The 14,749-nt window shown below is 46.0% G+C and overlaps 1 protein-coding gene across 7 annotated transcripts in view; it reads right to left on the minus strand.

Moving 5' to 3' along the window:
• Positions 1-14,749, minus strand: part of TSPAN18 (tetraspanin 18) — a 162,350-nt gene that overhangs the window by 15,395 nt on the left and 132,206 nt on the right. For all 7 annotated transcript variants that reach the window (XM_082226889.1, XM_082226885.1, XM_082226888.1 and 4 more), the window contains 3 exons: positions 13,132-13,224; positions 11,812-12,006; positions 2,844-2,918 (listed from right to left, as the gene is read on the minus strand). In XM_082226889.1, the coding sequence (XP_082083015.1) occupies positions 2,844-2,918; positions 11,812-12,006; positions 13,132-13,194 (333 nt within the window). In that variant the 5' untranslated portion in view covers positions 13,195-13,224. The remainder of the gene's footprint in view (positions 1-2,843; positions 2,919-11,811; positions 12,007-13,131; positions 13,225-14,749) is intronic.

Raw genomic sequence — 14,749 nt, forward strand, 5'->3', positions numbered from 1 at the left:
AATATGCTCTGGAGGGTCAAGAGAAGCCTCAGAGCAATGCACAGCTAGAGGACAGGAGAGATTATGGACATCAAGAGAAAACTTGCCAGATGGAACAAAGAACTGGGAATATTTGTGGGTGGGGAGTAAGTCCAAGGTTCTCAGGGCTGTTGTGACAAACAATTGGAAGTACTGAATACTGGAAGTGGGTTCCAACTGCAAAATGAAATAAAGGTACATATCTGAGCCCTGTTGAGGATGCAGCACCACAATCTTAATTTTTTTTTTTGCACAAGATCAAGCTACTGGATTTCACTGTGACCACTGTACAACGTAAGTAATGTATGCAATTCAGTTCCACAGCCCATAGAAACATAGGAAGCTGCCTTACACTGAGTCAGACCAGCAACTTTTCAGGGTTTCAAGCAGGAATGTCTACTTCTACCTAGAGATACCAAGGACTGAAACTGGGACTTTCTGTAGTTGCTTTACCACTGAGTCTTCCCAAATTTATGTGTTTAATCAGTCACACAAACCTGCAACAACAGCTTCCTAAATCTGCATATGTTAAAAAAGCACCAAACTGATGGTAGAAAGCTTAGTAACAATGTTACTATGTGTCATTATTATTAGTAGCAATTATTTAGCCCTCACAAAGGGTGTTAAGAAAGCAATAAATTAGCAACAGGGAGCTGCAGAATTTGCAAAGTCCTTGAGAAAGAGATGGGCCAAAACTTGTATCTTGGAAGGAAAGAATCTAAGAGGGAGGCAGGGAGAGGTGATATGGGCAGAATAAAGGAACAGGAGAATGAGCTCATTGGTAACACTATGAATCATACAGTTGATATCAGAAAGGCCAGAGAAAAATGAAGAGTGACTAGAATGGAAAGTTTAATACTCACAAAGGCCTTTTTCCATCTGGCCTGGGAGGACTGGGTCTTGACTGACTCCAGCTACGAAAGCTGAGGTTGCTGCACAGACTCTTAGGCTAGGGTGCTGTTTGGCAGAGGCTGTTGTGGTTGGGGGTTATTGCTGCTGATTTTTTTGTATCTTTATTTTAGCCCTTGTGATTTATGTGGAAATGGTTTGGCTTAGTTGTGTATTTTTTTTAAAAAATGTTTCATTTATTATGACTACTTTTGTTATGTTGTCGTTATGTAATTTTTTCATGTGGTAGGCAACCTTGAGCATGGTTTGAACTGCAGGTATGTATGTTTCTACATGGACAGGGAAAAATCTTACGTTTTCTTGTACCTCAAGTGAAAAGTATATGTTTCAGACACACCATTATTCATGCTCCCACAGCGGTGAACCAAAATGCCCCTTGGAAGCTTACACTGCAGCTTACTACAGAACACAATGGGCTCTTGGGGCTAGCAATGTTTTTAAAAATCTGACCACCTACTTCCTTAAACATGGGGGAATTAAAAGCAAGCCCTGTGTTTATAGAGCACTGGGTTACACTATGCCAAAGTTTCTGTCCACAGGCTTCTTTGTGTCATTCTCATTCTCACCCTATTAGTGAATACTTTGTTTTTCTGCCATTCCCACAGGTTTATTTGCTAAATGTCTCTATCTTTAGCTCTTCTTTTTAAAAACAAAAAACCCAAACACACAGAAATGAGGCTGCAGATTTGTGCCAGAAAACAGCCAAATAAATACAAAGCAAAACACAAAAGCAAAGCAACTTTTTTGCAGGAAATTGAATTTGCCAAATAGAACAATGGACAAAAGCAACTGAAGTCGCACCAGGACACACCAGCTAACTTAGGCTATGTAAGGTGTAAATGCGGGGTTCCTGTGTTCACAACTGCAACAAGAAAACAAGTGAAAGCAAAAAAAAGGAGAAGTATCTCATGTTTGCCTATATTGCAAGTCAACACTTACAGTAGCGTTCCTAAGGAATTGGGTGTTCCTAGGAAGCTTTGGTCATTGCTCCAGGTCTCCCACCCCCAACCGAGGACCACCCCCCCCCATGTAAAAGCAAAAACCCCAATCCCTTTGTTTAGGAATGTGTAGTTGTCTTTTTTTGTATTTTGTTTTGAATCACAGAGAATTGTAGGTAAATCTGCACTCCTGAACTTGCTTGCAGTTAGATTTTGCAATTCAGCTTTAGTAAGCAGAAGGTATGCACAAAAACATGGGTTTTATGGACAATAAACATACATATTTTATGAGGAAAATGCATTGAAAATACATATAAGTAAAAAGCGTGTTTTACTTAAGAAATGCATACAAATGCATACATTTCAAATGTAGATTTTATTTGTGCATTCTTTTGAAAAACTCACACATATAAAGATGGAATGGACTTGTGATAGGGCATCAGCTTAGTCCATCCTCTAGACAAGAGGAAAATGGCAGCCTAAATATGATAGCAGTTTTATTAAAGGAATGTTTGGTCTATCTGAGCTGATTTAAAGCTCTGTTTTCAGTACAGGTGGTACTGGACAGATAAGCATTGCACTGCAGACTTGGAAAAGCATGCATGTGACAGATTCTTCATACTGGCCAAAATGAAATAACTTATGATGAATTTACTTCTTTCTATCCTGCTGTGCTATGTTCTTTTAACCTCTCAAACTGTTATTAATTTTGTCTCTGATCTATGAAACTAAAGCTAGTTCAATTTTAATGAGGATGATTTTTTTTAAAGTATGAGCACATAAACCATCTACTTGACACAAGTTTCTTTTGCTTGCATTCAACAGGTAACTGCATGATGTTCAGACCAGGAGTAATAATGGGAATATTGGTCCACTGCCATCCTAACAGATATCAACTCAGCAAGCTTATAACCTTCTAACTTGAAGTCCACCTGAACCAAAATCTGCAGGGCGCCATGCTAACATTGTAATACTTACATTTTCTCTAAAGATAAAAGCCAGGATTGCAGCTGAGAGTTCTGCCAGGAAGATTAGCAAAATAAACATGAAGAACTGAAAGAGAGAAAAAGAAAGGCAGACAAATCACTGTACATCTACAGCAAACAGCTGGGACAGAATCTCTCAAAATAATCAAAACGATAAATCAAACTGAGTGAGGAATTTGTCCTCGCCATGCAAAGGAAATCTGCAGCTACACTGGAAGAAATCTGCCAAATCCATAGATCAACAAAACATCCAGGGACACGCCAGACTGCAAAACTGCAAGGCTTTACTTTACAAACCATTCTGCTGATCATATGGATTCACTGTTGATCATACCAACTCACTTGGCCTCCCTGCCAAGGACTCCCTGCCCCCATCACTTTGACATAGATTTTCTGCCCCAGAGTCATTGGGCAAATTATTATTATTATTTATTTAATGTCTATACTGTCCTTCATCCGAGGATCACAGGGCGGTTTACAATATAAAAACACAAAAACACACAAAACATAACATAGTAATAAACAATAACAATAACCACACTCTCACATGGAGAAAAAGACCATCCACAGTTTCATTATCCAAAGGTATGGGAGAAGATTCTTTCTCAGCCTCATTTCCCCATCTGTATCTGCAAATAATACCGTGACTTGCATGCTGGAATGTTTTGAGGGTCAAACTAAACATGAAACTCATCACGTAGTCTGCCCTTGTCTAGCTGCTGGCTTGGGGAAACAGGACTCGGACTGTGGCCAGGGAGATGAGCGCATTAACCACCTGAATGAGAGGAAAGGTCCCCCTGGTGCCAGTTTGGTCCTCAGTAAAAATTAGATCAAGCAGTACTTAGTTCTCCTCCCCCTTTACCTTTGTTGCAATGTGGGTGGAGAAAGAGGAAGGGGCAGATTCGTAATACAAAGGAATTTCTTATGGGTACACCAAGTCTGATTTATACTCTTTTGTAGCCTTCCGAAATTCAAATATACACCACGGACCCCACTATTTTATCAAGCAGCAAGTGAAATGGCTTTAGGGGTATTTCACAGCAAGCTCATTTCTAAGTCTTCCAAGGAGTGTGCAGTGTTTTTTGTGTTTTTTTTAAAACACAACCTTGCAAAGATCAACTGCTAGAACAACAGCTTTGGGGGCTGTGAAGCACAACACAGCCTGACGCTTGATGCAACATATCAGATTCAACTGCAACATTTCTTATAAAAATATAACATGAAAAATAATCTCTACGCAGAAAGAAGCTTGAGAACTTCCCTTGGGATGCATGTTTCTCTCTTGTCTCTTACCCATGCTGTACGCTTGCCTTGAGTTTACACTTGAGCTAAAAGCTTTAGGCATTCATTATGTATCACTGCAAAATCTCTCTCAGGAAGCCTCTGGCTCATCTATTTTTGAAAACTTCATATGAGGACTTGGATTTTGATCAGTCCATGAAAGTAACACTTCTCCCACAACCCCAGCTACAGTTAACAGCCACTTCATTTGAACTTCCTGAAGAAATATGAAAATTTCACCAGGCCAATATTTCCACAAGTCACACACTAAATCGCTTTGCATAGTCAATTCTTTCCCATCACTCCCTCTTTGGAAGAAATCTCCATTTGGGAAGTCCTTGTTCCTGGGGGGAAACTCTTACATAACTTTTTCCATCCCATTTTATACCGAATAAAATGACGTGCCAAATGAAAGGTTTAGCCATTACGCACACCCTCAGGTATATAGGATAACAGGCAAATTGAAGGGTGGCTGGGTGTGGAACTAGGATAACGTTGCAGCTTTCCACTTCAGTCACAGGCTTCCTTTCATTATGTATGGCATCTCTATAATGTACATTATAATGAAACCCAAATCTACTTGACCCAGATGGTGTGCATACATGCGCACATGCACACATCCACACCTTTAGGTTTTTCTTTCCACGTGTACCCAAATGTGATATGGCAAACCTTGTGGGCCACAGTCACACTTGAATTTTGTGCATTAAGGACTTCTTAGAAACTAATTGATTACTTTTTTGGAGTTCACTTGCAGCTTGAAGAAGGCTGACAAAGGGGGACTTCATACTCTTGACTCTAGGTGTCAAGGGATGATTAGCTGCTTGTGCTTAACATAGTGCCCCTTCAGAGTTTGTGCGACCCCACAAACCTCTGTGTGTGACAGAGCTCCTCAGACATGTCTGCTCTAGTCACTTGTAGAGTCCGACAGTGGCTGTCTGCGGAAGCGCTTCCAGCAAAGAAGTTCCTTAACGGAAACGCGTCTCCTGGACTCACGACGTGACAGCTTCCGGCGAAGCATAGGTCTCCCTGCAGTTGCTTCTGACACCTCCCCGCTATTTTCGCTCGAGGTGTCTCTCACCCCTTTCTCTCCCCTTCTGCTTCCTGCCTGGGCTGCTGCGTCTCTCTCAGCATTACTGAGATCCTCCTCCAGAGACCCCGCGCTCCCCCTACTGGTCCCTGCTTTAGCTGTTGACTCTCTCCCAGTCTCTGGGAGCCCTACTACTTCCCTTTCCTCCGATGTCAGTTCCCTGACATCCACCTCCCCTCCAGGGCCCCCCTCTCCCCCGCCCCTTCTCTCTCCTCTGGGCGGTGAGGAGCTGAAACCCCTAAAAGAATCCTCCTCATCTTCCGACGTCTCGAACATTTCCCTCCATCGGTCTTCGTTCCGACTCGCTGAATCCTCCTCCACCTCGGAATCAGCGAACCCCTCCAACTCTTCTTCTTCGTCGGTGGTGGCGAAGTATTCCCTCCGGAACCTCGCCACTGGCTGGGGTTTCCGAGGGAATCTCTGATGAAAAGTTTCAATCAAAACCTCGTCATCTACATCCTCTGCCCTGACCCAGGTGTTTTCCGACTCCGGCTCCCCTTCCCACATTACCAAATACTCTACTTGCTCTCCCCTCCACCTGGAATCGAGAATCTCCGCTACATGGTAGCTGTGTTCTTTTTCCTCCATAGCTGGTCCCCTATTGACCCTCCCCTCTCTGTCCCCTATATACGGTGACAGCAATGATCTGTGGAACACTGGGTGCAACTTCATGTGGTTAGGTAACCGGAGTCTGAAAGCCACTGGGTTGACCTGTTGCGTGACTTCAAATGGGCCCAGTCTTTTGGGTCTTAACTTCTTACAACCTCCTTTAAATGGTAACCCTTGGGTGGACAACCACACCTGATCCCCCACCCTAATGCTTTCTCCTTCCCTTCTGGTTTTGTCTGCCTGCCTCTTATATTCCTCCTTCGCCCTGTTTAAATTAAGTTGGAGCTGGCGATGGATCGCTTCCATTTCTTCAACGAACTGTTCTGCGGCTGGAACGCTCCAGTTCTCCCCCTCCCCCCCTGGGAAGGCTCGGGGATGACACCCGTGATTGGCCAAAAAAGGGCTCATTCCCGTGGACACGTTCTCCGCATTGTTATAGGCAAATTCTGCCAACGCCAGCTTCTCCACCCAATCATTCTCTCTGTCATTCACATAACACCTCAAATATTGCTGGAGGACACCATTAGCTCTTTCCGCCTGCCCGTTGGTTTCTGGATGACGGGCAGTTGAGAAATTCACCTCTACATGCAATAAGCTCATGAGCTTCCTCCAGAACCTGGAAGTAAATTGTTTCCCTCGGTCCGAAACCACCCTCAAGGGGGCACCATGCAATCTAAACACATTTTCCACAAACAATTTAGCGGTTTCTTCTGCTGTGACCGCATGTGAGCAGGCTATAAAGTGGGCCATCTTGGTTAACAGGTCTACCACAACCATAATGGCTGTCTTCCCTTTGGACCTGGGCAGATCAGTCATAAAATCTATTGCCACTGCCTCCCATGGTCTTTCCGGCGTGGGTAGTGGTTCTAATAAACCTGCCGGTGCCCGCCTCTCCCCCTTGGCTCGTTGACATCGGTCACACCCTCTCACATACTCCCGCACATCTTCCCTGACCTTGGGCCACCAGAATTCCCTGGTAACCAGCCACATGGTTTTGTGTTGCCCAAAATGCCCTGCTGTGGGGCTATCGTGCAGTTGCTTGAGTACCTTTTCCCTCAATTCTCCTTCAGGTACGTATAACGCTCCCTTGTAGTACAACGCCCCGTTTCTCTCCTCAAAACCCCCGGGTTTGTCTCCCTCCCTCCTGAGACCCCTGAGTTTGTCCTGGGCATATTCATCCTGCACCGTTCCCTCTATCAGTTCCCTTAGCCCCACCAGTGCCGCCCCACACACCCAGCGATCCTCGGGAATGACATGGGTCTCTTCGGGTGCACCCTCTCCCTCCAAATATTCAGGTTTGCGTGATAGAGCGTCCGCCCTAACGTTCTCCTGGCCTGGTACGTAACAAATCTCAAAGTTAAATTTGGAGAACTCCTGGGCCCATCTCAACTGCCGTTGGTTGAGCACTCGCGCAGTTCTCCAATACTCTAGATTCTTATGGTCCGTGCGTACTTGCACCTTCTGTTGTGCACCAATTAGTAGGTGCCTCCATCTCCGGAAGGCCTCATAAATCGCAAGAAGTTCCCGGTCATACACCGTGTAGTTTCTCTCCGATTTGTTCAGCTTTCGCGAAAAGAAGGCACACGGTCGCCACTCGGACCCCTCCTTCCCTGGCTGCAGAAGAAGCACCGCCCCTATGGCTCTGTCAGAAGCGTCTGTTTCGACCCTCAGCTTTTTTGTAAATCCACATGTAGAAGTTGTTCGTCAGAGGCGAAGGCCTTTTTCAGTTCCTCAAACGCTCGCTCCGCCTCCCCCGTCCAAACAAACTTCTTTTTGCTGCTGAGACAGTCCGTGATGGGCGCCGTCAGGTGAGCGAAGTTTCGGATGAACTTACGATAAAAGTTTCCAAACCCTAGGAACCTCTGCACATCCTTCTTAGTCTTGGGGGTTTTCCATTCCAGCACCGCTTGAACCTTGCCGGGGTCCATGGCCAACCCCTTGTCTGACAAGCGGTACCCCAGGAATTCCACCTCCTTGGTATGAAACTGACACTTCTCCAGTTTCACCCACAGTCTGTTGGCATGCAGCCTGCTCAACACTTCTCTGACGTCTCTCACATGTTGCTCCTCATTCTCCGAATACACCAACACGTCATCTAAGAAGGCCACGCAATTCTTGTAGAGCAAAGGCCCCAGTACATGGTTCATAAAGGCTTGAAAACACGCGGAGCCTGCTTGTAATCCAAAAGGCATAACGAGATATTCAAATGCCCCCAAAGGGGTGAACATGGTGGTCTTCCATTCATCCCCTTTCCTTATACGTATCAGGTTGTACGCCCCCCTTAGGTCCAGCTTTGTAAAAATCTTTCCTTTTCGCACCCTGGTCAAAATATCATCAATCCTGGGCATAGGAAAAGCCACCGGCTCTGTCACTGCATTTAGGGCCCGAAAGTCACATACCAGTCTCGGCTTGTCCGTGTTCTTTTTATCCACAAAAAACACTGGGCTACCCCCCGCTGCCTTGGACTCTCTGATGAAGCCTCTCTTCAGGTTCTTGTCAATGAACGCTCGCAACTCCTGCATCTCCCTGTCTGACATGGCATACAACCTGCCTACAGGAAGCTGTGCTCCAGGGAGTAAATTGATCTGGCAATCAAAGGGCCTATGCGGGGGTAGTTGGTCAGCTTCCTTCTCGCTGAACACGTCGCTGAGATCAGCATACTGTGATGGCACCTTCCCCTTCTCCATCACTTCCGTCCCTGCTAGGGTGGCTTGGGCCCCTGCTGACCCCTTTTCCCCCCTGCAGTGTTCTAAGCAATGTGCGGAACCGAAGGAAACCACTCTTTGATGCCAGCCCACCAGCGGATCATGTAGGGCTAGCCAGCTCATTCCCAAAATAATGGGAGCGCCTCCCAAGGTGGCCACATTAAACGCTATCAGTTCTGTGTGCCTTGCCACCCTCATTATCATTGGGATGGTCTGCAAGCTGACGCCTCCTCCCAACAGTTCTCTGCCATCGATCGTGGTCACCTGCAGGGGGTTGCTTAAGGGGATAGTCTGTATCTGGTGTTCAGCCGCAAACTCCTTGCTCATGAAATTGCAGGAGCTGCCTGAGTCCAACAGCGCCTTTATTTTTAGGGGGTGTCCATTTTGCAACTCTAGCGACACTTCAATCACTAGAGCAGGTCGAGGAGCTTCTGGCACTGGCACTTGGGAAAGGGGCACTTTCACTGCTCTTTGGCCTGGCTGCAGTGCCCTGCTGGCAACCAGGCGTTGGCTTTTACCTGCTCCGTTTCTCCCTGCTCTTCCCCCTCAACAGTTCCCACCATCCCTTGCCATTCCTTCCTCTGGGGGCAGACTCTGGCAAAGTGGCCTGGCTGTTGGCAGAGATAGCATTTCCGGAGTCCCTTTCCCTCCTTCTTCGCCCCCTCACTGGGCTTTGAAACTGCGCGCGCGCGGGCTGTTCCGATTTCCATCGGCTCTGCCGGCGGGAAAGCTGGCTCAGGAATGTCTGGAATGCGTAACTCCTTCCAACGTTCCCCTCTCCCTTCCCGCCTCTCCAAGGCTCTTGCCTCCTGGCGCGCTCCAATGGTCAGCGCAGATTTGGTCAGCTGATCCATAGACACCGCCCTGGGGCTCCTGGCCAGCTCGTCTTTCACAGCTGAAGAAAGACCTTCTTCAAATAGCATCTGAATGGGTGCTGCCGATAAATCCCACCCCAATCTGTGAATCAGCATGGTAAATTCAGTCCAGTACTCACGGACAGATCTGCTTCCCTGCTTGCAAGCCATTAGCTGTCTGCGCACTCCCCCCTCCTCAATATCGCTGGAGAACATGATATCCATTGCACGAAAGAATTTCATAGCGTCCTTCAGGATATCGTTGTGCGTTGCCATCAGGGGTCGAACCCAGTCCCGCGCCCCCTTCTCAAGATGCCCAATTACGAAAGCAACTCGGGATTCCTCATCAGGGAACTCATCAAACTGCACATTCAGGGCATATTGCATTTCAGTCCTAAAGGCATGGTAATCCTTGGGGTCCCCCCCAAACTTCTGCACTAATCCTGGTACCTTTCTGGGGAACTGAGTGGTTCTCCCCTTCTTGTCTGCATCTTGAGCCCTCCTCTCCTCGAGCCTCGCCGTCTGCAGCGCAAGTTGGACCTCCAATGCTCGGTATCTGTCTTCCAAGCTTGGACCAGCTCCACCCCCTGCGGCTCCGGCTCCTGCTGGGTCGCTCATGATGCCTTCTCCTGCACAGGCAGCGTACAGAGACTGTCGGACTGCTGTCAAGGGATGATTAGCTGCTTGTGCTTAACATAGTGCCCCTTCAGAGTTTGTGCGACCCCACAAACCTCTGTGTGTGACAGAGCTCCTCAGACATGTCTGCTCTAGTCACTTGTAGAGTCCGACAGTGGCTGTCTGCGGAAGCGCTTCCAGCAAAGAAGTTCCTTAACGGAAACGCGTCTCCTGGACTCACGACGTGACAGCTTCCGGCGAAGCATAGGTCTCCCTGCAGTTGCTTCTGACACCTCCCCGCTATTTTCGCTCGAGGTGTCTCTCACCCCTTTCTCTCCCCTTCTGCTTCCTGCCTGGGCTGCTGCGTCTCTCTCAGCATTACTGAGATCCTCCTCCAGAGACCCCGCGCTCCCCCTACTGGTCCCTGCTTTAGCTGTTGACTCTCTCCCAGTCTCTGGGAGCCCTACTACTTCCCTTTCCTCCGATGTCAGTTCCCTGACACTAGGGCTGATTAAATAGTGCATGCTGATGGATATATGGGAGAAATGGGGGTGCAGATAAGGTATAAAGTTCTTATGGGAGCACTTGTGTATGCACGCTTGATGAAAACACAGGTGGTTTTATAGGGGTAAAATAGAGAGAATAGAGCTATCAATGGCGACGTATTATCAGAGATCATTGAATCATACAATTGGAAGGCATTGGTCATCTAATTCAACCCCCTGCAATGTAGGAATATACAGGTAGCCCGTATGGGACCTTGCCATAATCAGCCCCATGCTCTAACCAACTGGGCTAGATATTATGCCCCTGAACAGAAGTGGCTGGGAAGCATGAGTGAGATGTCTTGTAACTGGTTGGCCACTGTGAGAAGAGAATGCCAGAACAGACAGTCATTTGATCTGATCCAGCAGGGCTCTTTTTATGTCCTTTTGTCCTAAAGTACTTACAGGACCAGATGTAACAAGAAACTATGATTTCCCACTATATGAATGAGTTGCAGCAAAGTTTTATATTGTGTGCTTCTCATTGTCTCCTCTTTTGTAGCTGCAATGAGATCAGATGTTTCTGCATCTACTCTTAAGCAAATCACAATTCCCTACTACATCTGGGAACTGTAGCTTGTTAGAAACCTGAACCATCCTATAGCACTATTCATAGCTGCAGGCACAATTTTCCCCTCCCAAATAACATTCAATATTTGAGATTAAATGTTATTTATCAGGCTACAATTGGACTCTGGAGCCCATATTCATATCTACTCAACGGGAGTTCTGCAATGTTTACTTTTTACTAGAATCCTCAAAGCTGCTCATAACGATTAAAAATGCAATTGAAACATTTAAAACCCTACACTTAAAAACAAACCAAAAGTAAATAAAACAAACAAACAAAAATTAAGCACACTACAGATCTCTTTACCTTTTCCTGCTATTTTGTCACCTTCTTCAGAGTTTTAATTTGAAATGGCTTGCACACAAAGTTAACCTAAAAGATCTACCTATGTAGGCAGCAAAATGGCAACTAGCTCTCCATGCTCAAAATATCTGCATGTTCTTCTTGTTTATTTTCAAGTAGTTATGATTATTACTTATAAGTGATCGCAAAAAGCAATTCATTAGCTGTACAGCAGAACTTGCATGCAGATTAGGATGAAATGCCTTTAGTTGTCAACTGTGCAAAAACTGCAGTTTGCAAACAATTGGATGTGCAAAACAATCTGTAAGGGTATTACCTAATCAGCTATCCATACCACGCAGGCAGATACAAAAGAAAACCACATATGAAAGAGCCAACAGTACTTACAAAGAGAAGGAGACATTTGTTCTCGCGGATGGCTCCACAGCAGCCAAGGAACCCCAGCAGGAAGAGCATTGCTCCCATCGCCAGCATGATGTATGCCCCCGTGAAGAGCAGAGGATTACTAGCCACTATCTCTCGGAATCCTGTGGGATCCACTATGACCCATATTCCAACTCCCAGTAGAGATGTACCACCCAGCTGCCAAAAAGGGAAATATTTCAGATAAAGACATTAAATTCCGTTCTAGATTCTCTCCAGTGAGGTCATCCCCAGCTAAGAGATCTAACCAACACAATAGCTGCATGACTAAGCTAGCTTTCTGCCATGCAAGCTTACTTTTTTCACAGTGTGCATGTCCTACAATTTCCCCCACCAACACACACACACACACACACACACACACACACACACACTTTTCATTATCTGGGCTATTTATAGCAAGGAAGCGCCCATTTTTTCTTTATAGCTCAGCTCTTCCTGTGTAGTTATTTCCTGTGTAGAATCCATGGAAGAAGCAATAGGACAACCTCAGGGACATCAGAGACATAGGCCCCATCTTTGCAAAGCTTTCATTCATTCTGAGATATAAAAAGGGGCTTGGCAGGGCTGCTAGATTGTCCCTTACCTGTATAATACATTCTTTATCCCATGTTATTAAATCTTACAAAATAAGCTTCCCCTGCCCGCCAAAATGATTCACCTGTACTATACAAACTGTACAGATACACAATATATTATTATTATTCTAGGTGTGTTTCCAGAGGTGCGTTCTTCAGCAAAAAACACAACCATCACCGGAAGCTGAACTTCAGCAATTTTCTTCATAGCATGAAACTTTTGACACCATATGACACTGGCTTATTGTTACTATTGCTATGTTGACCATTCTAATAGTGCTAGTTAGTTTGGCTTAGAAATGATCAACAAAAGGGTTAGCATGCTCTTTATGCAACTTTATGGTTGCTGGAAGAAGTTCTAAGACACAATGCAATTATATTCCATACTTTAATAAACTATACGGTGCCAATTTAGCCAGTGATTGGATAAATGCTTGAAAATCTGGTCTTGAGATCTGTTCACAGGTCTTACTAATTGCTAGAAGAACAGTATCCATTCCCCTTATCAGTGATACCAAGCCATGGGGATGTTAAGTGTCTTGGCAGCTTATGATGAGAGGTGTTACATATGTTTCAGATGCTGTTATATATGAAACTGAAGGGCAATTCTGTATTGAAGAAAGTCTATCACAGTATAGCCAGCACTGACCTCGCAAGCAGAGATATGAAAGAGGTGGTATGTGACGGAAAATCCAAGGATACTTACAAATATGAAGAAATTGAAGACAAACATCAGATACTTCATGCAGCTCAAACAATCTCCTTCCATGGTTGTACAGGCTACACAATCCAATTAATCCTGCAAAACACCAACAACCCTTTAGCACTCCCTTCACTCGTCGATGTAGCCTTTCTGGTATCTTTCTTTCAAGCCCCTGTGGAATTCATTACACAGCAAGTACGAATTTCATATCTCAATGAGGTAGGATAACATAGGTTAATAGGCAGTAATGATCACCTCCAACTGCCATCCCATTTTCTCCCTCGTGCGTCAGGACTTGGAATGAAAGGTTAATGAGAAAAGGCTAAATGACTCACCATCTTGTTCCAAAGTTAAAAACCGAAGATTCATTATTTCATGAATTATAAAGCTCTCCAGCAATCTCTAAGCACTATGCAAAGCTGCATATGTGTAGTGAAACAAATCAGAATTGTACAGAAGAGTTAGGCTAACTTTGTCCTGACAGATGGGACACTATTCCAGTATTCTCCTTAAGTTCTCTTTGCTGAAATGTTGCTGGTTCAGTTTTTGGTTCAGTCTTAGGCGCAGAACAGCAAAGAAGGAGCAATGACTAAACTCAGTAAATGGCTTTCTGTCATGCTTCTATCCCTGATTATCACCTTAAGTTTAGCATAATGTATACATGCTTTACCGGAGGGACGCGGGTGGCGCTGTGGGTTAAAGCCTCAGCGCCTAGGGCTTGCCGATCGAAAGGTCGGCGGTTCGAATCCCTGCGGCGGGGTGCGCTCCCGCTGCTCGGTCCCAGCGCCTGCCAACCTAGCAGTTCGAAAGCACCCCCGGGTGCAAGTAGATAAATAGGTACCGCTTACCAGCGGGAAGGTAAACGGCGTTCCGTGTGCTGCGCTGGCTCGCCAGATGCAGCTTGTCACGCTGGCCACGTGACCCGGAAGTGTCTCCGGACAGCGCTGGCCCCCGGCCTATAGATGTGAGATGGGCGCACAAACCCCAGAGTCTGTCAAGACTGGCCCGTTCGGGCAGGGGTACCTTTACCTTTATACATGCTTTACACCCAAATACTGTGCAGGGAATGAAAACAGATTAGATATATCTGAGGAACAACAGTAAAATTTGGAAGGTCTGGCAAGGAATAGTAGGTAGGTACGAGGTACGAGGGTCCTAGGCTGTATAGGGCTTTAAAGGTTAAAACCAGCACCCTAAACCTGATCCTGTATTCCATTGGGAGCCAGTGCAGCTGGTATAAGCACCGGGTGAATGTGATCTCGCAGCGAGGACCCCGTAAGGAGTCTCGCTGCAGCATTCTGCACCCGCTGGAGTTTCTGGGTCAGTCTCAAGGGCAGCCCCACGTAAAGCGAGTTATAATAATCCAGTCTGGAGGTGGCCGTCACATGGATCACAGTGGTTAGGTCAGGGCGAGAGAGGTAAGGAGCCAACTGCTTAGCTTGGCGGAGATGAAAAAATGCCACCTTTGTTATAGCTGTAATCTGCGCCTCCATGGAAAGGGAGGTGTCAAAGATTATACCCAAGCTCTTAACGGACGGTGCTGGCACTAATTGCACCCCCGCAAGAGATGGGAGTTCCCACCCAATCCCATATTGTCCCGTCCCAGCCACAGGACCTCTGT

The sequence above is a fragment of the Podarcis vaucheri genome (genome assembly GCF_965113315.1).
Source record: "Podarcis vaucheri genome assembly, chromosome: 1".
NCBI lineage: Eukaryota > Metazoa > Chordata > Lepidosauria > Squamata > Lacertidae > Podarcis > Podarcis vaucheri.